At 40.4% G+C, this 25,414-nt stretch overlaps 1 protein-coding gene across 1 annotated transcript in view; it reads right to left on the bottom strand.

Moving 5' to 3' along the window:
• Positions 1–25,414, bottom strand: part of LOC119856195 — a 118,999-nt gene that overhangs the window by 79,596 nt on the left and 13,989 nt on the right. Inside the window, exons 4-7 of the mRNA XM_038403426.2 lie at positions 20,872–20,951; positions 14,071–14,196; positions 11,251–11,312; positions 9,772–9,922 (exon numbers count right to left, since the gene is read on the bottom strand). Of these exons, the coding sequence (XP_038259354.1) occupies positions 9,772–9,922; positions 11,251–11,312; positions 14,071–14,196; positions 20,872–20,951 (419 nt within the window). The remainder of the gene's footprint in view (positions 1–9,771; positions 9,923–11,250; positions 11,313–14,070; positions 14,197–20,871; positions 20,952–25,414) is intronic.

The raw sequence follows: 25,414 nt of genomic DNA, 5'->3' as shown, positions 1-25,414 counted from the left end.
TGCTTTGCGATACATGATGTACCTCATTCAAAACTGCACTAATATAAATGCCCTTTGACATATACAGTAGCTTCTCTAGCCTGTCCATTTGAGTCATACTTGTGAATATAGGGTCTGATCTCTCTCAGCACCTATTGCTTTCCTTGGAAGCTGGTGGAGGTCAGCATATTTGGCCCTGAGTGCTCCAATACAAGTAAAGAGGATACAAATATTATACAAATGAAATGTTCATGGTGAAAGATAATATTAATCCTAAGTAAATGCAAATCATGATACATCAATGCTAACTGAAAGATTCACTTACCAGTCCGCTAAGTCAAGGAAATATGCAACTGTTTTAATGTAATCAGAGGATTTGTAAGTATTATTATTACTTAACTATTTATTTTCAGACATTTCTAACTCACAGATAAAGATTTATTCCCCGTGAAATTTTAGCCTCAGTATAAACAACAAGGAGTCCTTGTGGCACCTTAGAGGCTAACAAATTTATTTGGGCATAAGCTTTTGTGGGCTAAAATCCACTTCATCAGATGCATGGAAAAATACAGTAAGCAGTATATACATTACAGCACATGAAAAGATGGGAGTTGCCTTACCAAGTGGGGGGTCAGTGCTAATGAGGCCAATTCAATTAAGCTGGAAGTGGCCTATTCTCAACAGTTGACAAGAAGGGGTGAGTATCAACAGAGGGAAGATTACTTTTTGTAGTGACCCATCCAGCCTCAGTATGTGCACACTGCAATTAGACACCTGCGGTTAGCCTGTGCAAGCTGGCTCTTGGGGCTCAGGCTAAGAGGCTGTTTAATTGTGATGCAGACTTTCAGGTTCAAGCTACAGCCCAAACTCTTGGACCCTCCAAACTCGCAGGACCGTCCGCAGGTTTTTAATTGCAGGGTAGAAATACCCTAAGAGCTCATGTGAAGCTCTTTATAAAAAATAAACAAAGTTTTCAAAGCTTTGTATCCAGTCACTTTTCATCTAAAAAAAATCTAAGGGAAAAGATATAAGCACACTAAATGAATCTGCTATTTTAAATATTCAGTCAACAGTATATTAAATTCAGGTGCTCCAAGCAGCATCCTCAGTAAAGTTGCTTAAATAAACCAAAACTAACCTGTGTACACTCAAACATAATCCAAACTACACACCATATTGGCAGAACAAGTACTCCACAGAGTGATATCCAAGAGGACTATTACAGATAAAAATATGAAGATGGCACTGAGAATTGAAGCTAAGAGCAGGGCAGGATTTACAACTTGCAGGAACCTAAGCTGTAGGGTTGGGAAGAAAAATTGGCTGAAGAGATGCTTCCCACTCTTGCTGCCAAAGGGATACTGAGTCAGCCCATGAATTGTGAAGTCCATAGAAAGCTACACATAGTCGTTTGAGCTTAGCATTAAATGACTTCATTAGGCTGTGAAGCGGCACAGAATCTCCATAGCACTGTACTACTCCTCTGATCCACAGTATGCCCTTCCCCCCACCCCCGACTGGGATGGGGGTACTGAAGAAGGCCACCTCCCATGTTACTGTAAAACTGTTCTATCAATATCAACTTGGCACTTGTGAACACTTACAAACAATTCTCTTAGGGCTGGTCTATGTACAGTTTTTGTTCTGCTATAACTGTGTTGGTTTAGAAACCAATAAAGTGGTACAATCCCCTTGTGAGAATGCAGTTACACCAGTGTAAAGGTGTTTATAGCCATAGAGTTTATTTCTGTAAATGTATAGAAATAAGCATCTTTATGCAGGTATAATTGAATCTACAGTGGGGGGTTCTACCATGATACTATATCATTTTCTAAGCTCATATAGTTAAGACAAGTGTAGACTAGGCCTCAAAAAGAAAATGCTTTAGCCTCGGAAAAACAACCTAATTACTCTTGCTGAAGTCCCCAAAACAGACTGATAAAGGCCTACACTGCTTTAATATTTGTAAAACCACATGCTAGAGTATAACTGAAATACATGGGAGTATGGAAATATACGGTAAATCCTCTAAAACACTTTCTCAGTTGTAAAAAGAAAAGGAATACTTGTGGCACCGTAGAGACTAACAAATTTATTTAAGCATAAGCTTTCGTGAGCTACAGCTCACTTCATCGGATGCATTCAGTAGAAAATACAGTGCGGAGATTTATATACACAGAGAACATGAAACAATGGGTGTTACCATACACACTGTAACGAGAGATCAGGTAAGGTGAGCTATTACTAGCAGGAGAGCGGGGGGAGGGGAGGAAACCTTTTGTAGTGATAATCAAGGTGAGCCATTTCCAGCAGTTGACAAGAATGTCTGAGGAACAGTGGAGGGTGGAAATAAACATGGGGAAATAGTTTTACTTTGTGTAATGACCCATCCACTCCCAGTCTCTATTCAAGCCTAAGTTAATTGTATCCAGTTTGCAAATTAATTCCAATTCAGCAATCTCTCATTGGAGTCTGTTTTTGAAGCTTTATGTTGAAGAATTGCAACTTTTAGGTCTGTAATCGAGTGACCAAAGAGATTGAAGTGTTCTCCAACTGGCTTTTGAATGTTATAATCCTTAACGTCTGATTTGTGTCCATTTATTCTTTTATGTAGAGACTGTCCAGTTTGACCAATGTACATGGCAGAGGGGCATTGCTGGCACATGATGGCATATATCACATTGGTAGATGTGTAGGTGAACGAGCCTCTGATAGTGTGGCTGGTGTGATTAGGCCCTATGATGGTGTCCCCTGAATAGATATGTGGACAGAGTTGGCAATGGGCTTTGTTGCAAGGATAGGTTCCTGGGTTAGTGGTTTTGTTGTGTGTTGTGTGGTTGCTGGTGAGTATTTGCTTCAGCTTGGGGGGCTTTCTGTAAGCAAGGACTGGCCTGTCTCCCAAGATCTGTGAGAGTGATGGGTCGTCCTTCAGGATAGGTTGTAGATCCTTGATGATGCGTTGGAGAGGTTTTAGTTGGGGGCTGACGGTGATGGCTAGTGGCATTCTGTTATTTTCTTTATTGGGCCTGTCCTGTAGTAGGTGACTTCTGGGTACTCTTCTGGCTCTGTCAATCTGTTTCTTCACTTCAGCAGGTGGGTATTGTAGTTGTAAGAATGCTTGATAGAGATCTTGTAGGTGTTTGTCTTTGTCTGAGGGGTTGGAGCAAATGTGGTTGTAATGTAGAGCTTGGCTGTAGACAATGGATTGTGTGGTGTGGTCTGAATGAAAGCTGGAGGCATGTAGGTAAGAATAGCGGTCAGTAGGTTTCCAGTATAGGATGGTGTTTATGTGACCATCGCTTATTAGCACTGTAGTGTCCAGGAAGTGGATCTCTTGTGTGGACTGGTCCAGGCTGAGGTTGATGGTGGGATGGAAATTGTTGAAATCATGGTGGAATTCCTCAAAGGCTTCTTTTCCGTGGGTCCAGATGATGAAGATGTCATCAATGTAGCGCAAGTAGAGTAGGGGCATTAGGGGACGAGAGCTGAACTTGTATTTGCCATGTGGAGTTGAAAAATCTTCCTAATATGTTTTCCAACTTTCCTTTCTAGAGTTTAGTTCCTGATGCTATACACCATATGCACAGCAGAGATAAGATAAAACACACACACAAAGAAAAACCCTGAGTAGAAACTAAGCTGATTCATGGCTAGTTGGTTAGTTTAGTTTACTCATACATTAAATCCTACAATACAATTCAAAGATTTTACAGATAGCACTGCTGGCTTCATCTAGAAATGCAAGCCCCTATGGCTACACAACAGTTATAAACATCACAGCTTCTCCATCAAGTTGCAAAGACCATTCATGACAGCTGTTGCTTCTTTAAAAGAACAATACACTTAGTTCCTAGAACATTTATTCAGCATCACTGAAACGCAACACTCAGCTACGTCTAATGGCCCACCTTTGTTTGTTCAAGGTGTAAGTATTTGCCTTGGAGTTCACCGTGGGAATGTGACATAAGCCAAGACACAGGCGTCTACAGCATGTGACCTACAGCTTTGTTTGCCTCCCCAGTCACAGCCTTGAGTTTGTTCTTTTTTTAGAAGTCTCTTTCTTTGTTAAATGTCTGGCATTTAGTTCATTCAGTGCTTTTTGTTGTTGTTGTTTTAACTATGTATCTATCTTTATGGTTAGCTTTTGGATAAAAATATGCTGGATCAGTTATTTTACCTGAAGGAAACTCTGAGTGTGACTGGACTTCCTTTGTTTAAAGGATATAAAAATCCAGATATGAACTACTACTACTGATAATAGGATACAGAATTTTCCACGGCTATCCAGGTCACTGGTTCAAATTAGGCCCTAGTCAGCAGTGAATGAAATGTAATCATATTTCTGTGGAGCACTTCTTTACAAAGATTAACTAATTAATGCACAAAACACCTTTGGAAGTGATACTTACATATTATCCCCTTTACGCAGATGGAAAAACAGGAGCATGATGGATGGGATCCACAAAAGGATTTAGGCATTGCAATGCTGAGCTTCATGGTGCTTAACTTTTAGGGAACCAAAAAAATCATAGGAACAACACTGTGATCCACAAAGCCAAGTCAGGTGCATAGGCTCTCTATACAATGAGCAGGGAGATATAGGCATCTAAGAATGCAATCCACAAAAGCCAGTGCATTAGGCGGGGAGCCTGTACCTAAAGGGAGGTGCTGAGGAGATGGGTGTGCGCACTAAGCCCTGCCCCTCTTTCAAAGATAGGCCCCTAAGACTGGGCTGCAGGGAGGCACCTACCTCTTCTTAACGATCCACAAATGGGAACCCATTTGGCGTCAGGCAGCTCAAGTGCTTAAGGTGTTTTTTATGGGACTGAATTAGGCACTCCACCGCACAAAATGGTTGGAGAAGGTGGTGGTGCTACCCACCTGATTACTTTTAGCTCAGTGGTTGTACCTCATGTGGGAGGTAAAAGACCCTGTCCTGTCCCCCTGTTTCAACCACTCATTCATTATTTATCCACAGGTTAACAGCTTCAACAGGAAAGACTGAGGGAGCGCTATATCAGAATATGCCATAGCCCAGTAGTTAAAGCACTCTCTTGAGAGATAGGAGACCCCAGGTCAAATCATTTCTCCCCCTCTGGCAGAGAGGGAAATTGAACCTGGGTCTCCCACATTCCAGGTGAGTGCACTAACCACAGAACGAAACGTTTTAAGGTGCATACCACTATCACCTTCTCGATTTTGAAAGGGACCTAATACTCCTACTCCTCCTGGAGTTTGAAATGAGACCCAATCCAGTAGGCATGCTCAGAGGCAGCCTACCAGATCAAGCCCCCAGGGCATGTGACTTTGGTGGTCAACTACCTGTCTTTCCCTGGTTTGTGGCACTTAGGCAACAGATAGTAATCCAGCTGCCTAGAGGGAGGCAGCAATGCGAATGCCTAGAGGCAGGAACTTAGGCACCTAGGGAAAATTGAATTCTAAAAACTTAGGTGCCAAGTGCATTTAGGCTCCTACAGGGTTCTGTGAGAGTTTTGTGGCTCACAATGGAGTTAAAACTGGGACCTTCATAGATCCCAACCAAAGGAACTTCCCTAAAGCCACAAAAAACTCATTTCACTCGGCAATCATACAGGGTCAAATTCTCTACTGAGGAAACGGGTGCAGCTCAACAGGCTTTAAAGGTACTGCACTCATTCGGCCATATCATTTATGGAGTAAGGGCCGTAGCAATTAGCCCAGACACAGTATAATCTTACAAAATATATTGGTACTTAACTACCAATATCTTCTTGTTTTCAGTATGATCATGTAATCAGAATCAGTGAGGCCACTTGTATACAAATATCCATTATTAATGACATTTTGCTCAGGCTGTCTGTTCTTTGGAAACAATAGATGCCATTTCACCAATTTTTGTTCACACTGTGGTGTGAGCATAAACTCAACCACAATTTGCTTGGATCACCGAATGTAGGAATAATGATGGTATCTGGAGCAAGTACATGGACAGCATATCAAGGTGAACTTAGAAATAGAGAGGGCACCTTGCAGGAACTAAGTTGTCAAAGATAAGCAGGACAGAATTTTCCTTTATGGAAACACTTCTTGAGTACTTACCCTATTGAAAAATTCCAAGCAGGGTAATTTATAACCCAGACATGGACAAAGCACAAATAAAAGGCAATTATAATCCCAAAATTAAAAACATGTCATTTTTAAGTCAGAGAATTAAAATCAATTACAAAAATGCTGACAATCAGGGATAATAATATGGTTTTGGCCTTGATCTTTAACTTTTTTATTCTTTTTTGTTATAACTTTTCAAAACATTTTAAAAATGTTTTTTAAAATACAACAGTAATATATTTTAAAATGGTGACAAAAAGTATCATAGCTTGTCTTGTAACATTATAGTTACCCCTCTGCTTGGAGAAATTCCAAATGGAATTATGGAATGATATTGTCTTTTTCACAGTGGTTAAGAACATCTGACAGGCCAAGGCTGAATTTAAATGTCCAAAATCAAAGCAGAGCATGTCAAAGTCTCTTCTGTGTGTGATATATAGTTTACTCTGCACACAAACTACTGAAATAAAAGGGATAACTGGTGCAAACAGATAGGGCCACAATTACACATCACAAATGAAATCATTACACTTTAACTACAAATTGCAAGTAAGGGCATAGAATCATAGAAGATAAGGATTGGAAGAGACCTCAGGAAGTCATTCAGTCCAACCCTCAGCTCAAAGCAGGACCAACCCCAACTAAATCATCCCAGCCACGGTTTTGTCAAGCCAGGCCTTAAAACCCGCGAAGGATGGAGATTCCACCACCTCCCTAGGTAACCCATTCCAGTGCTTTACCAACCTCCTAGTGAAATAGTTTCTCCTAATATCCAATCTAGACCTCCCCCTCTGCAACTTGACACCATTGCTCCTTGTTCTGTCATCTACCACCACTGAGAACAGCCTAGCTCCATTCTCTTTGGAACCCCCTTCAGGTAGTTGAAGGGTGCTATCAAATCCCCCCTCACTCTTCTCTTCTGCAGAATAATTAAGCTCAGTTCCCTCAGCCTCTCCTCGTAAGTCATGTGCCCCAGCCTCCTAATCATTTCCATTGCCCTCTGCTGGACTCTCTCCAATTTGTGCACATCATTTCTGTAGTGGGGGCCCCAAAACTAGACGCAATACTCCAGATATGGCCTCACCAGCGTCGAATAAAGGGGAATAAATCACTTCCCTCGATCTTCTGGCAATGCTCCTACTAATACAGCCCAATATGCCGTTGGCTTTCTTGGCAACAAGGGCACACTGTTAACTCATATCCAGCTTCCCATCCACTGTAATCCCCAGGTCCTTTTCTGAAGAATTGCCACTTAGCTGGTCGGTCCCCAGCCTGTAGCAGTGCATGGGATTCTTTCATCCTAAGTGCAGGACTCCGCACTTGTCCTTGTTGAACCTCATCAGATTTCTTTTGGCCAAATCCTCCAATTTATCTAGGTCACTCTGAACCCTATCCCTACCCTCCAGTGTATCTACCTCTCCCCACAGCTTAGTGTCATCTGCAAACTTGCTAAGGGTACAATCCATCCCATCATCCAGGTCATTAATGAAGATGTTGAACAAAACAGGCCCCAGGACGGACCCCTGGGACACTCCACTTGATACCGGCTGCCAACTAGATATCAAGCCGTTGATCGCTACCCGCTGAGCCTGATGATCTAGCCAGCTTTCTATCCACCTTACAGTCCATTCATCCAATCCGTACTTCTTTAACTTGCTGGCAAAAATTCTGTGGGAGACTGTACCAAAAGCTTTGCTAAAGTCCAGGTATATCACATCCACCACTTTCCCCATATTCACAGAGCCAGTATCTCATCATAGAAGTCAATTAGGTTGGTCAGGCATGACTTGCCCTTGGTGAATCCATGTTAACTGTTCCTGATCACCTTCCTCTCCTCCAAGTGCTTCAAAATGGATTCCTTGAGGACCTGCTCCATGATTTTTCAAGGGACTGAGGTGAGACTGACCTGTCTGTAGTTCCCTGGATTCTCCTTCTTTTTTTAAAGATGGGTACTATATTTGCCTTGGAAAAAGGGGTCTTTTCCCTTCTCCTCTCCCCAATGTACATTATGGGATAAATTTTGTTTTGGCCTCCATCCATGCAGACATCAATAAAGAGAAGAAAATTGCTTGGAAAGTAGTACATCTCTACAAACAAGGGCCAGAGTTCCTATTTACATTAGTTTGGGAAATAGCTGAAACCCATCTGCACCTGTTCCTTACCATTGCTGAGCAGCAGAGAGAGAAAGGTAAAGCCTTGGCAAAAATAGATATGTTACCACTAGGCTCCTTCAGCACAAACCATGCACAACTTATTCTATCTAGAAGATTGAATATGTATATCCAGAAAACTAAGCCTGCTTCTTTTCCCCTCCAACCTCACTACCAAGTAGTAAGGTCCTGGCTGATTTGGAGCAGTTCATTGGACTAAACATCTCATCATGATAGGGGCTGATCCAGCTTTCCTTGAAGTCTATGGAAAGACAATGAGAGTTGGATCTTACCTTTAAATTGTGTTACAAGAATGTGAAATGCTTCCAGGAATTAACATTTTGTACCTTAAAACTTAATGGTATTTCTGTGGTATTTGTATGAGGGAGAATATTCAAATGTTCACCATTTTGTCACTTTAGTACTAGTTTTTTTAATATACCAGAACCGATACTACACATTAAGTGCTAGTTACATGCCAAACTCGATGTGTAAGATTCAGCTGTTTTGCGTTATTTCAAACACATACAAGTCACATACAAGTTATTTCAAACACATCTTTTCTCCTTTTCATAACTGAAAGGTCAAATGTCTTTTTGCTCAAACTTGCCAAAATATTTACCTCTGTACAAAGATCAAAACATGGAAAATGTACGTCCCTAAGGTGAATATTTTAATTAGTTATGGCCTTTGAAAATGCTGAGCTAGAAAGGAAACAGTTTGCAACCTAAACTTTGACACTTATTTCCTTTCATATTTTAAAAAAGAATTTGCACCAGAGTTCTTAGGAACACTTATACCTGTTTCTCTTTAGCAATGGGTTTGGACCACAAAGTTTAGATCCGGTTCAGAACTTGTTTGGGTTGTTCCAATTCAGGGTTTTGGTTCAGTATCCATCTCTAATTTCAGTATACATATTCAGTGAATTAGTCTGTTCTCTTTCAGGAAGAAATGCCATTTTGATGACACTTCAAAGCAAGGATTCAGTGTAAGTCAAAGTACAGTAGGCTTGAGAGGCAGCAGCCCCATTAGAAAGCAATTTGAAGCAATTCTAAATTATTAAGTTTTTTAAACAATTTGTTTAATTTAGCATTTGATTTAATCATTGTTAAATCAACTATTTTCTTTTCAATTATAGATCTTAATTTATAATTCCAAAGCTTCATAGTTTCCAGTGCCTTCACAGTTTTCTTTAAACTTGTAAATGTATACTGTTCGCAAGGTAGCATGATGACCATCAGCTAACATTTTCAAATGCTGAAGGCAATTCTTTCAATTCAACTTTGTAGGAAACAGACATCTTCCAAACTGATTGGTAATTATCATTTTTATTTTATTTTAGACATTTTTATAAACAATTTTAGTGATTTACTCCTCTGTGTAGTTCAACACAGAAATCTCTGTTCCTGCTGCTATTGCCTATATCCTGGACCCTAGGATATTTTGGATATTACACTAGAGATTTCCTTTATACTGGCATTCTTAGTTACCTTGGAGGACCTTCCTTTCTTTCTGCTTACTGACCATTAGTAGCTAGGTATTTTAAAGTACTTACAAAAGGACTCATCCCTCACAAGCTGGTGGAAACGGTGGCAGACTTGGGCAACCTGAGAAAGCTCTTTATGGGAAAACAATGAGAAGATGCATAGCCACAGTTCATCAGGAAGAAGCAGCCACACTGAGAGGTCACTCTCACATTTACTATCCTAAAAACAAATCAAAGTAACTTTCTATTATAAGGAACAGCGAACAAATACAATGCATTTTCTAGCAGACAGCTAACTCCCATCCATGCCAAACAGTAAAATAAACAAATCAGATTCAGGTACCAAAGAGAAGAACATTTTCTTCTGTTTCACTGGCAAGCAAAGTGAGGAGAGACTTTAATGCAAGGTGACAGTCTATTTCTCCTCTTCCATTTCCAGTCTGAGGCATCAGAACCATGTATTTTTTAATTTTACCGACCTGGATTTTGGGTTAGCTGGCCACAAAATCTGGGGTTTAGACTGCTAGTCAGAAGGAATGAGGATCTAGCATTCTGATCAGCCACACCCTTTCTAGCCGGCTCAGTTTATCAATACAACTCTCTGAATAATAATAATGATAACAATAATTCCAGATCTGGAATGTGTTGGTTCTGCTTAGCTCTCCCAAGCTGAAAACACAACCTGGAACACACTTAAGCCACTTTGAAGACAAATGAAGAAAGTGACCAACCACCTCTCATTTTTTTTAAGTGCTTCCTATGGTTTGCAGACATAGGGCCAGATTGGCCTCTACACAGGAAAAGTACAGGAGACAGGAAAACTCAATGTATAAAAATCTTATAACATTTGCACAGCATTGATCTGTAAGGGCAGAGATTTGACTCCATACGCCCAAAAATCCCCTGAAAAACAATGGTTTCTGGTACCACACCCTCCATGATGACAGAGTTTCTGACGAACAATATTTTCCCTTAGGAATGTACTAAACTTCACCGTGTTACTTTTATTTTATTAACTTCACCAGAGTTGTCATTCAAGGTAGCCATAGATGGGCTTCAATCCCCATCTCTTCTACAAATTTCTCCATCTGAAATGCCAATAAGACTTTTTGTCTGCAGAATAGAGTGTCTTTTTATTACCTAACAACTTAATTTTAAGACAAGTCTCATAAAAGCTCTCCAGTTCTCTCTTTTTCAAAATATAGTTATAAAAATACCATTTTGCTGTTCATACAGCAGATACATCATTAATAGAAATTTGTTCACATTAGAAAACAGATTCAAATGATCAGATTAAATAAAGTACTACAAACTTTTCTAAAAAAGTTTAAATAAGTTTAAAGTCTAAATAAATACATAAAGAAGTTACTGCTTTGATGACTTTGGCTCTGGGTTATTAAGATCCGATCCAGAAGGTAGAATATTTTGGGCAGACAAGATCCTTTATTTGTAAAGACCAGATTTGTGGTTAGTATAAAAAATAGATTTCAAAATTCTGAAACACCAGCATGTTTCATATATAGCTAAGGAGCTGGTGCAGACACTTACCCAATTTACTGTTTCCTCAAAACCTTGAAATGTACTTTTGCAAGGTTGCTTGGAGTCAGTGCCTGGGTGAAAGAAAAATTATTCTGGAATCCCAGAGCTACATGAAAGTCTGTTTGCTTGGTAATAGAGTGCAACATATGAGGAAAAGATGAAGTAATATTTCCATTTGGTCATACTATAAATAATCAGAATTACAGAAATTAGAGATGAAAAAGACCTAGTAAGGCATTTTGTTTTCCTCCTGTTAGGGCAGGATTCTTCCCACCTGCCTTTAATGTAAAACAAACAAACAAACAAACGCAGCAGCCACATATAGAAAAATATATTTGGTGGTTCTACATATCAGTATCTTGCCAGTAGCACCAGATTTTCAAAAGCTGGCCTCCCTTTTTATGACTGCAAATTATGGGGGCAAGTAGTTGCAGTCATAATTTTGTGTCATAATTATGTGTGTGTGTAATTATTTGGGCACAAACATTGACATATGTACGTCTGAGGAGCAATTTGATAGTTAGACATCCATGTAACCTTAATGTAACTATGCTGACAATTTTACAGGTGAAAAAAAAGAGGCTGATGAAGGCAGGAAGAAAACGCTGGTACTTAATCTCTAAAACTAACCTAAACACAGAACTAGATAATGATATTCTCATATTAGTAGGAGGATAGATTATGTGGCTTTAACAGCTCTTTTCCATCTCTATTATATCAGGCATTCCAATGGAATAACATATTTTTGGCAAATATTCAAATCAAACTCTTTTCTGTCTTGGTGAATGGTACAATTATTAATTGAATTACATTAATTTTTTCCATCACTACAGCTGCTAACAGACCAGTTGCCTTATATTCACTATACATTAAAAAAATAATGAAACGTTTGTCAGTACAAAGGCCACTCACTAGAAAGCCTTTTAATTTATGCAATGTCATATACCATTCTAAATACATTATTAGCATCTTTTAGAAAAGCAAAAATGGTTGAATGCCAAAACTGTAATGTCACTGCTGACACACTGATTGTCTTTGTACCATCAGATAGAGATTCATATGGACCATAGCTGCAAGTATTCATTTCAAGAGAATATTAAGAATGCAAATGTCTGCTATATTTCTATTTTAGACACAAGTTATGTAAATAGTCTTGCAATCAACCAACACATAAATAGCTGCCTGTCCTGGTTACTAGGGAGCACCTTAATACAAGGCACTGATGCTCAACAGTGAGTTGCAAGACAAAGCTTTATGGATCATATCTACACTAAATGAGCATTCACATAGCATTGAATAAATTCCCAAACTCTTGTCCCATCATTCAATGTACCACTTTGGATAGATTTTTTGAAGGCAGACTCTTCTTTGGCTGGTCAGGAACTGAAAGAAGCTACCCACAGCGCATTATGAGTAGACAAAACAGATTTGATTTATTCAGATGTCCTCAACTGGCTAAAAATCAAATAAAAATACTTCACTAAAAGCACTCCTTATACTGTAATTATCTGCACAGATTAGTGTTGTGTTTGTTAAATAATGTTCACAGTAGAAAGAACATTCACCAAAACATGCAATTTTCTAGGCTACTTTGGATGAGCACAGGAAACTCCCTTACTCTCAATTTTGCAATTATAAATCTGTGGAGCCATAAATATCCCCAGGATATTTCTGTTCTGCTTGCATGTAATATACCTTCGTTCAGTTTTATGGATCTCTTGACTGACCTATTTACATTTCACTTGCCTTTAATTGAGGTCTACGCTGTTAGGCTCAGAAAAACCTTTTAATACTCCAAAGAAATGCTATTTATGCAGCCAGTAAATTCATTCTCATGTTTATTTTTAACATTTTAAAGGGTGTTTATTAAAGCCATTGTCATGGAATGGGTCTCTGAAGAGTAACCACTTATTTTTAAAGGAAGGTGATCTGTTTATCCACTGCAAGACATTGATTTCTATCTTGAATTTCTGAAATCATTTTGTTCATTTAGGATGTAATGTAACCATGTTATATCAGGCTGTGATGTTGTTAGAACTTCCATGGCAGAGTCAGGCCTGACGATATTTATTGGAGGTCTCCAAGGAAAGCCAAAGGTGCTGCAGGAAGTGGTACTGGCAATTTACAAGAATCCATTTCCCTTCTAAATCAGGACTGTCCCAATGTCCAAACACACTGTAAAGAAGCATTGTGATGATAGCACTGATGTCTTGTTGATGAGATACAAACCCACAGTCCTTACTATTTCTGGTTATTAAAGATCTCAGCATTTTCACAAGAGAGGGACTGCAATGAGAGTCAAGGGTTCTCAGTATCTCTCCAAAAGGTATTTGTTACCTTCCAGAATCAGTCCTCACACTAGATCTGATCAGAGAACATACACATATTACATAAGACAAAAGAAACTGAGGAAGTAATGATCTTAGAAATTACAGTTGGGGAGCTAATTTTTTTAAAATATTTGTTTTTATCTTGCTGTTCTTCCCTACTGTTTAAATTATCCCTAATTTAAATTATTTTCAAATTCTCTAATCTGCATTGTTACAGCTTATTGACACTTTGAGCTACAGTTTCTTTTTAATTTTCAGGTCAGCATCTGTTGATTGTCACTCAGCTTTAGTTCCCTGGACAGAGTAAGCACCTGGAGAATGCAAAAGGAAGGTAGGTAAATGGGAACGAAGGTCAAAAGTGATTAAAAGGAACATACTGAATACACATGAACACAAAAATTACATGAAATAATTTACACATCATTCCTGTGCATATCCTAATAAAAGCTTTATGGACTGTTAACATGCTTAACAAATATGTGCATACATTTTTACTTACAAGCATTAGCAGTCTTCAAAAAAGCTACTGATGTGGTTTGATATTTAGGTGGTTTCTGCTGAGCTTTTGCAGATGTGGTAGGTTTTGGGAGAGGATATGCCTTCATCTGTCTGGAATTGACGCAACCTACAGAAAGGAGGAAAGTTTTGATAATACTATAGAAGTAAGAGGTAGAAATTAATTATTAGATTATGAAATCCCCAATCCTTGTGCTCTACATGCCACAGGGATGCTACAGCTACAGGGCAAAATTCTCTGGTGTAACTCCCTGTGACAAATATGGCAATTTCCTGCAATATCCTTGAAAACCTTATTTAATTAAGTTTAAGTATCTTTAGCGTCCATTGTATTAAATGCAAAGGCTACGTATTATTGTGGACCTAGATGACCAAAGAACTATACTGAACAATGTGGCAGACAAGAATGATCTTTTTGGGACAATACAGATGAAGTCGATTTCCTGGAAAATATTTAAGGGGTAATGCATGCAAATTCTCCACCCCAGGTTATGCAAACACCCAGCCTTTTTAAGCTATGCTCTGAGGAGTGGGCTTTTGTCTGCTGATTATCTGTCACATGAGGTCAAGATCAAGGGCCCTAGCTGTATAAAGGAGACTGATCTATTCCTGCAGGTTCTTGTTCTGAGCTAAGGCTGTTATGAACTGGTAACCACAGAAAAAACCCTATATGGAATTTGAATGACTGACTCCTACCAGAGCCTTTGTGATCTCTGGTAAACTGTAGATTCTTTATTGTTTCAATATGTTTTCTCTGTAATGCTTTCACCTAAAGAATAAATGTGCTTGCTTATAACAAGCTGTGTGGTAACTCATAATATTGGCAATTACATTGCTCATAGCCTTTTGAAGAGAAAGCAAAGCGCAGAACTTGCCTGTCTCGCTAAGAATATCAAAGTGTAGACAGAGTTCTGTGCCTGGAAACCCCTGGTTAGAAGGGAGAAAGATGTGGGTCTCTGCCCAAGGAAGTGACATCTGAGGAGCTAGAGTGGGATGAGTCCTTGCCTCAAATACATTAGACCTTGATTAAGCAAAGTACTTGAACACATGCCTAATTTTAAGGAAACAAGTAGTCCTACTGAATTAAACCATGCTACCTCAAGATCTTACATCACAATGAAAAGCACATCTCTTTGCACAGGCCATCCCCCAATAAAATAGCCTCAACATGCCTCTCTGGCTTTCTTGGCTTCACTGGCTTTCTTTGCCCAAAGATGTCTTCCCTAAAGCATTCAAAAAGATGCAAACTAATAGAAGGAAAAAGGACAAATAATCAGCTACTCTTTATCTCTCCATCTAGATTCTCAGTTGCACCCATCTTCATAGCAACTGAGTGCATAGCTAGGGAGTAACTATCTCTAGTCTTTGCCCAGATACTTCTGCAGATTAAAAATATCTAGTTGATAGGCAAAGTAGAAATATATAGCTACTCAAAATAGTATGTGGGAGAATGGCAAACAAGAATCAGGGAATCAGAATCAGACCTTTTGATCCCAAACCTGACAGCTTACTCCTCTATCACCTTAACTAAATCAGATAGGTATTAATATCTTGTACGTTAGGTTATGATTTCCTAGGAAAGGAAGAAGCCAAATTTAAATACCAATCACAAGAAATATAGATGAAGAGAAGCACCATATGAAACCAGATACTACAGCCAAAAAATAACAGAGGGACTAGGAGAAATGCATTAAAATTTTAGGCCTGACAAAATCTGTACATTCCCTACGGAAAGAAATACTACTGTACTTCTTTATGAAACTGCTATTACTGAATCACTGTATGATCAGCTAAGAAAGGCAAGCTGGCAACTGATTGCACTTCTTGAGCATTCATCCCCTCATAACCCTGAAACATTTCCAGTTAATATGGCATGGATTTCTTGCACCATACCAGCTTATATAACAGATCTAAATTGAAAGTCTAATTTGTGCGCTTATCATGAGGCTATGTACTCTTATGTACCAAAGCAAATTTTATGCAGCTATCTACTGACAGGATCATGTCTCATAAATCAGTTTTCCTACAAACTAAAAGTCAAGCAAGCAGAACAACAAGAAAGAAGTTTAACAACATATAAATCTGGGTATTATTTTCTCAGTGAGTCTTTCACTGAGCTATTGAGATAACAAGAAATGATGCAAGACTATCATTGTACAGAAGGCGAAAATCAAATAATGTAAAAAGAGGTTGCTTAATGACAAAAACTCTTATTTTCAGAGTGCACTGCCTCCACAGAGGTGGGGCCTCCTCGACTAAGAGAGAAGGGTTAACTCCTGCTGTACCAGTGCATGGCTGATACACCCCATCACAGTCCTGTATCAGCCATTCCATTATCTTGCTTGGATTGATGTCAGACTGACAAGCCTATAACTGCCCATGTCAGCCCATCTGCCCTTTTTAAATATTGGCACTTTAGCTTTCTTCCAGTCTTCTGGAACTTCCCCATGTTGTAAGACTTAATGAAAATCAGCAGTAATGGTCCAGTGAGCTCCTCAGCCAGCTCTTTTAAAACTCTTGGATGCAAGTTATCCAGACCTCCTGATTTTAAAATGTCTAACATTAGTAGTTGATGTCTAACATTCTCCTGAGATACTAGTGGTATGAAAAAAGTGTTATCACATGATATTACTGCATCATTTTTCCCCCCAAATACAGAACAGAAATATTTATGGAAGACTTCTTCCCAGTTACATCCCTGTAAACTTTCCCTCTCCTACCCTCTGTCCCCTTTGTAGGGTGGGCCCTTAAAGGGGTAATAACCCCTTTTTCTTCTGGACCCACTCACTGTGGTGAAAGCATTTTATGAAAATTTGAGAGTGTAGATTAGATTAGTCCCTGAATTGATCAGACTGATTCACTTAAAACAGGGGTCGGCAACCTTTCAGAAGTGATGTGCCGAGTCTTCATATATTCACTTTAATTTAAGGTTTCGCGTGCCAATAATACATTTTAACGTTTTTTAAAAGGTCTCTCTCTATAAGTCTATATATTATATAACTAAACTATTGTCGTATGTAAAGTAAACAAGGTTTTCAAAATGTTTAAGAAGCTTCATTTAAAATTAAATTAAAATGCTGATCTTACGCTGCTGGCCCGCTTAGCCTGCTGCCAGCCTGAGGTTCCGTTCACCTGGCCAGGGGTGGGCTGGCAGCCAGAATCCCAGACTGGCAGTGGGCTGAGCGGGGCCAGCAGCCGGGACACCAGACTGACAGTGGGCTAAGCGTCTCAGCCCGCTGCCACTTAGTGCACTGCCGGTCTGGGGTTCAGTCCACCAGCTCCTGCCAGCCAGGGTTCCAGCTGCCAGCCCCGCTCAGCCCGCCGCCAGTCTGGGATCCCGGTACTTAGTTTCTCCCTGGTTCTAGCCCATTGTCTTCCTCTCTCTCTGCACTGACAGAAGGTGGGAGTGCACTGAGCACAGGGCTGGGGGTGAAGGAGCAGGCTGGAGGTTGGGGTGTAGGGTCTGGCCAGGAGCTAGAATGAGGGAGGGGCCTCAGGGTTGGGGTTTGGGTGTGGAGTGCTTACCTGGGAAGCTCCCATTTGGTGCGAGGGGTGCAGGTAGGAATGTGGGAGGTGAAAGGGGGTGCAGGAGCTCCCGTTTGGTGCTCAGGGTGGGGGTGGGAATGTGAGGGGTACAGGGGTCAGGGCAGGAGGCTGAGGAGTGTGAGGGGGGTGCAGGGATCAGGAAAGAGGGCTGGATGTGTGTGGGGGGGTGCAGGGCTCAGGGCAGGGAGATGGGGTGGGGGGGTGTTCCCATCCCCCTGCCCAGAGTGGCTCAAGACAGGGGGCTGGAGGGAGGGATATGCCCTGATTCCACCCCCCTTCTCCAGGCCCCGTCCCCACCTCTTCTCTGCCTCCTCCCCGGAGCAGCGAGCGCTACGGCTCCGCTTCTCCCTCTCCCTCATAAGGGCCATCAGTTGATCGGCGGCAGGGAGGGAGAGGAGGAGGGGCAGGAAGCCAGCACGCTGGGGGAAGAGGCGAGGGAGGGGGGAGCTTGCCTGCTCTGCAGCAGCAGCCGGCAGGACCAAGCTTCTTCATCCTGCCCCGGGGGCGGGGCGGGGGCGCGGAGAAGAGCGGGCGGGGGCAGGCAGGATTTTTAATGACACACTGCTGCCTGCTGGGGTCCCAACCTGGGTTCAGCAGCAGGCTGAGCAGGGCCGGTGGCTGGGACTCGGCAGGCAGAAGCATGCCATAAAAATCGGCTCACGTGCCATCTTTGGCACGTGTGTCATAGGTTGCCGACCCCTGCTCTAAGGTGCTACAAGGACTCCTCATTATTTGTACTGGAAATGTTTCAGGGTCATGAAGGGATGAATGCTCAAGAAGTGCAATCAGTTGCCAGCTTGTCTTTCTTAGCTCATCATACAGTGGTTCAGTAATAGCAGTTTCATAAAGAAGATGGAGTAAAGAGGTTATTTTACCTCTGTACTTGGCACTGGTGCAACCACTGATGGAATACTATGTCTAGTTCTGGTGTCCACAATTCAAAAAGGCTCTTGATATATAGGAAAGGAATCAGAGAAGAGCCACAAGAAGGATTAAATGATTAGAATACATGCCTTATAGTGACAGACTCAAGGATCTCAATCTAATTATCTTAACAAAGAGAAGGTTAAGGGGGTAACTTGATTACAGTTTATAAATACCTATAAAGGGAACAAACATTTAATAATGGGCTCTTCAATCTAGCAGAGAAAGCTGTAACACGATCAACTGGCTGCCCACCGCAGCTAGACAAATTTCGACTGGAAACAAGGCATAAATTTACAAAACAGAGGAATTAACTATTAGAACAATTTACCAAAGGTTGTGGAGGATTCTCCACCACTGATCATTTTTAGATACAGATCTGATATTTTTCTAAAAGATCTGCTCTAGGAATTATTTTGGAGAACTTCTATGGCTTGTGTTATATGGCAGGTCAGACTAGATGATCACAATGGTCCCGCTTATGACCTTGGAATCGATGAACCTAAGAAAGAGCAAGAAGCAGCTGGATGAGGTCGGTGGGAGAGGAACACTGTCCTTCTTGCTCACCATAAGAGTGGAGTGGGGTATTTATAACTCGCCAATCAGCCCCAGAGATTGGGCTGGCACCACGCACCCATCCACCCACCCATGAAATTTGCAAAAGGACCAGTTTTCCTCATGACCCACTCTGGGCTTTATGCTAGTCGCCCTTTTTTCCTTAGGGATTGCAGGGGAGTCAGCTTCCCCACAGTAAGTCTGGGACTCGAGGGTTAGGTTCTAACATTATAACTTAGTACATAAAATCCATGGCAAATGTCCAATGCAGGTACTCCTTAGGAAGGTATAAAGGGTTATCAGAGAAAATGGACTGGAAAAGGATTTGAAAGAAAGCATCCCTTAAGGAGCTGAGGAACAGGAGGTTGGGACTCCTACATCTGGTACAGCAGGGAGCCAACTCCCTCCTTTTAGAGCCCCCTTTTAGCTCAGACAATGGGTGAGCAGTAGGGTACCAGCACTGGGATGGCTGGGACCAGGTTGCAGATCATGTAGAAATGATTAAGGAATGATAATGTCCTGCACTGTAAAATTCATTGCCAGATATTGCCACTATAACCATTGCCTCCTGTCTTTCTTGCAGCAGTAGACAAGGCTCAACTTTGTATTCTTTGTTCATTTGTGCTCATCTCAGTGATGTACAGGATCCTTGCATTGAGTGATCTCGCCAATAAATGGGATAACAACAACATGTTTTTAATGTGAAATCTACAAACCGAAAAGCACAAATAAATCAGCTCAATGTGGATATGGCCTTCAGCAAGAGCAAATGCTATACCAATGAAGGTGTCTCCAAGAAGATGGACAATGTGGGGGAGGGCAGAGAATCACTGGATAGATGACATGCAAGGTATTACAGTAAGATATCCACATTTTTATTTTCCTTCTAAATTATTCTTCTCAGGTGAAACTCACAATACCTAAAACGGGGCCATGGAAAGCCCTGTGTGTGTGATTCCAAAAGAAAGAATAAGCAAGGAGGCTCTAGATATGGTCATGGATATATCAAAACTACCAAAAATATCACAAAGTCTGCTGCTGCCTCTGCACACCATGGAGTCAAGATCCATGGGGCTCTCCCTATAGAAGTGCAGAGGGTAAAGTTTTGTAGGTGGTTGGGTAAGTGGTAGTGGTCAATGGACCCATTAACTGTGCAGATCCAACGTGTACAAATCCTGCACAGTAAGGCTGTAGCAAGCTATGTCTGCTATTAGACCACAGAATACACTAATGGACACGGGCTGGCTGAGCAAGTGCTCCAAGTCCAGCCTCCTGGCTAGGAGAAGGGAAGATTCCATCTTCCTCAGTCTCCATATTCGTCCTCCCTGTGCAAAGCCTGTTTACTTGGGCTTTGGTGAGAGGTGTGGTGGGTACCCGAATTTCAGCCCTAGTGACTATTATCCATTTAACACATCACTTTTCTCACAAGGAAAGAGAAGAGGAAAGATAAAAGATATGGCAGATGGGCTCTTTAAATCCCCATAGCAGCAGATCATTTCTCTCTTTTTTCATCTGTGCTTTTAATTAAAATATTAAAAATAAGAAATAGATTTGATACCTTAGAATACAGTTACATGTGCTATTTCAGAAGAAAGTTCAGATTCTGGAGTCTAGCTGAACTCCCCCTCCCTCTCCACAATCAAAAGTTACATGCTATACATGAATCAAACCAGATACATATTTTCATGATATTTAAAATATTAATTTTCTTTGGCATATCATAGATCTGGTCATATTTACTGGTTATTGATTCACATACCTGAAGGCTGAATATTTTGAGATATATAGACCATCTTCTTGCCCACATCAGCTGAGACTGGTCTCTGTACCCACTGTGATCTAGATCAGGCAAACAAAAAATTGTTGGAATAGTATATTTATTTATTTCCACTTGTCCATCATCAGAGGCTAATAATATATTTAATACTATGAATTGACAAACATAGTGCATAGCTTTGGCACTACAGCACCCGGTAAATGGAAGACAAACATGTAACTGAAATCATACCATTGCTATTTTATTAAACTTACTAGACATTTATTTAAATATATAATGTAAAACATATGTGGAGAGAATAAACATTTGATAAGATGCAGAGCTGAATCAAAGAACATGGAACCATGGTGACAGCCATGTGATAAATGCTATGAACTAATTAAATAGTTTGCAGAACCTATTACATATATCCAAGGAAGGTTCTAAAAAAAATTCTTTCAGTTAACTTGTCTGGGTTTAGAAATTTTTTAGTGGCTCTTAAACAGAACTGTATGCTGATTCCTCCCACTAAAGTATTATTAGGAAAATATCTGAATCTTGTCATGTGTGAATTCATCCTTTTCATTATCAGACATTTCCATCACAAATTATGAATCAGATCACTTCCAATAACAACAGCTTTCCTTTGGCTAATCTGGCAAATGAAGGCAGTGAGCTTGAGTCAGATGTTCACACCTCTCATGTGTGTGCACATGAACTCTGATAACATTAACCTTATTTCAAGAGGAGACTTTATTTAATTTCTCCTCATTAAATTACTGTAGAGCAAATTAACTCATATATATGGAATTATACTACAAGTGCTTATTGACTCATTACTCCTTCAATGTTAGTATAAATTATTGCTGCTTGCCCTTGTTAAATAACTGGGAAAAATACAAGAGTCACAATGTATAAATAGAGTTTTTTAAAGCATTAATGTTTGTTTAGAAGTCAATTGGGAAATACGCACATATATTAAAATGCAGATTTTAATAAAGCATTTAATATACCCTCTCATGACAGATTATACATAAAGTTCATTTAAATTTGTTTGGGTTTAGAGGAAAGTCACATGGAATGAAAACTGACTGAAGGAACAAAAACAAAAGGGTAAAGATAAACAGCGAATTACTGAATGGAGGGAGGCATCAAGTGGGATACAACAGGGATCCAGTTTTTTGTCCCGTCATATTTAAAATACTCTCTAATGATCCAGAAAAGGGAGTAAACTGAAATGAGTAAAATTCTTTCATTCAAGGAATTTGAATTTCTACAGGAACATGTAGGCACTTTGTGTGAAAAGCATTATGAACTTTATCATTTCATGATCACAGTGCATGATTCTGAGGAATGGTAGTAGGGAAAACAACAGAATAAAGACAATGGACTTCAAGAAGACAGACTTTAGCAAAATCAGAGAATTGTAGCTAAGATCCCATGGGAAGCAAGTCTGAGGGTTTGTCTACACTGGCGAAAGTTGCAGCGCTGCAACTTTCTCGCTCGGGGCATGAAAAAACATCCCCCTGAGCGCAGCAAGTTTCAGCACTGTAAAGCGCCAGTGTAGACAGTGCACCTCCGTTGGGAGCCGCACTCCCAGCGCCGGTAGCTTCATAGAGGTGGTTTCTTTAGAGTGTCGCGACCACACAAGCCACGTTAAAGCGCTGCCACGGCAGCACTTTAGCATTGCCAGTGAACTAGCCCTAAGAGAAAAAAGAGTTTAAGAGAGTTGGCAGTTTTTTAAAGAGACATTATTAGGGGCACAAAAGCAAACTATCCCAAAGCATAGGAAAGATAAGAAGTATGGGACAAGAGCACCTTGGCTTAACCAGGAGATCTTCAACAACTTGAAACTCAAAAATGAGTTAAAGAAAGTGGAAACTAGGTCAAATTATGAAGCATGAGTATTTAAAAAACCAACACCAGTATGTATGGACAAAACTAGAAAGGCCAAAGCACAAGGCAGGGATGTGAAGGGTAACAAGAAAATAGTTTACAAATACTTTAGAAGCAAGAGGAAGATGGAGGACAGGGTAGGCCCATTACTCAATGAGGAGGGAAAGACAATAAAGGAAACACAGCAATGTTCAAAGTGTTAAAAGTCTTTTTTTTTTCAGTTTTCACTAAAAAGGTTTGCAGTGACTGGACAACTAACATAGTGAACATCAGTATAAATGGGGTAGGATTTGAGGTCAAACAGGAACAAACAAGTTAAGAATTACTCACACAAGTTAGATGTCTTACTAGGCAGGGCCTGATTAAATATATCCTAGAATACTTAAGGAACTGGCTGAAGAGATACCTAAGCCATTAGTGATTATTTTGAGAATTTGTGGAGGACAGGGGAGATCCCAGAGGATTGGAAAGGGGTAAAATATAGCACCTATCTATAAAAAGAAGAATAAAGACAACCCAGGGAATTACAGACTAGTCAACTTAATCTCGCTACCTGGAAGCATAATGCAGCAAATAATCAATCAGTTTGTAAGCACCCAGAAGATAAGAGTGATAAGTAACAGTCAACATGGATTTGTAAAGACCAAATCATGTCAAACCAACCTAATATCCTTCTTTTACAGGATAACAAGCCTTGAGGATAAGGGGGAAGGAGTAGTTGTGATATATCTCGACTTTAGTAAGGTTTTTGATATTCTCTCACATGACCCTTTCATAAGCAAACTAGGGAAATATAGCCTAGAGACAAACCTACTTAAGATGGATGTACAACGGTTTGGAAAACCGCAGTCAGAGAGTAGTTCTCAATGGTTCACAGTCAAGCTGAAGGGGTCCTGCAGGGATCTATCCTGGGTCTGGTTATATTCAATATTTTCATAAATGATTTGGATAATGGCAGAGAGAACACTTATAAAGTTGGGGTGGATGATGCCAAGCTTAGTGGGGTTGCAAGCACTTTGGAGGACAGGATTAGAATTCAATATGAGCTTGACAAACTGCAGAAATGGTCTGAAGTAAATAGGATGAAATTCAATAAGAACAAATGCAAAGTATCTCACTTGGGAAGGAATACTAAATTGCACACATGCAAAATGGAAAATGACTGCTTAGGACAGAGTACTGCAGAAAAAGATCTGGGAGCTACTGTGGATCACAGATTAAATGAGTCAACAATGTAAAAGTGTTGCTAAAAAAGCAAACATCATTCTGGGTTATATTAAAACGAGTGTTGTAAGCAAGACACAAGAAGTAATTCTTTCACTCTACTCAGCACTGATAAGGCTTCAACTGGAGTACTGTGACCACTTCTGGGCACCATACTTTGGGAAAGATGTGGAAAAATTGGAGAACGTCCAGATGAGAAAAACAAAAATGATTAAAGGTCTAGAAAACAGGATATACCAGGAAAGACTGAAAAAAATAGCTTTGGTTAGTCTGGGAAAGAGAAGACTTGGGGGGAGGGGAGGAAACATGATTGATAACAGTCATTGAATACATAAAAGGATGTTACAACAAGAAGAGTGATCTATTTTTTTCCTTTATCATTGAGGATAGGACAAGAAGTAATGGGCTTAAATTGTAGCAAGGGAGATTTAAGATAGACATTAGGACAAACTTTCTAACAGTAAGTGCTGTTCCAAGCACTGGAACAAATTATCTAGGGAGGTTGTGGAATCTCCATCACTGGAGGTTTTTAAGAACATGTTAGAGAAACACCTTTCAGGGATGGTCTAGATAACACTTAGTGCTGCCTCAGTGCAGGGGACTGAACTAGATGACCTATCAAGGACCTTTCCAGTCCTACTTTTCTATGATTCACAGCTTGGGATGAACTCTTAATACTCTCTCATACACAATGGCTTGTTCATGAACCACCCTGGGACAGCACCAGCAATAGCAGCTGCCACCTGCTCAGTTGCACTCATGAATGAGCTACTTTGAAGAAACGTTTTAGAATTCCATTGACCAGCAAAGATTCACTTACAAAAGTGGTGGGGGTTTGAAGAAGAATGCACCATACTGGCCCTGTTTTGAATAGTCAATCAATTAGGGTCCAGTACTTCTCCCATTGAAATCAATGGCTAAGGAAACAATGGGGCACATACTTCACCTCTGTTGAGATGCAGTGGAGTGAGGCTATTGCAGAATATTAGGTGCAGCACACTGATACTCAGCCATCCACCACCACCGCAAGTTAGAGCTTCACAGAAGCACCTCTACCTTTCACTACTGGTGTAAGGTCTACCAGGGACCACAAGCCAATGGAGAATAGGGCACAGCAGAACTCCACTCTACCATACCCCATCTCCCTCCCACAATCTCCCTGAATCTCTCCAATACACCCTCTGTTTCCCCTTAGAGCTGTGTGGCACAGGGGTGTCAGGCACAGGAGGTGGTGGAGAGTTCCTATGTGTAAGGGGAGTTCTCTACTGTTCATTTCCAGCAACTTTAAGATTGTTTTGTGCAAAGTGGCTTTAGTAGACCACAGAATCCATTCCAGTGGCTTCACAGGAAGCAGGGTCAGGCAAGGACAAAAATGAGGCAAAACATGACAGAGGACGTGGGCAAGAGCACATGCACAGATTCTTAC

This window comes from Dermochelys coriacea, chromosome 5, assembly GCF_009764565.3.
Source record: "Dermochelys coriacea isolate rDerCor1 chromosome 5, rDerCor1.pri.v4, whole genome shotgun sequence".
In the NCBI taxonomy this organism is placed as follows: domain Eukaryota; kingdom Metazoa; phylum Chordata; order Testudines; family Dermochelyidae; genus Dermochelys; species Dermochelys coriacea.
Note: the sequence above shows the minus strand (reverse complement) of the source record. Positions and strands in the feature narration are given on the sequence as shown.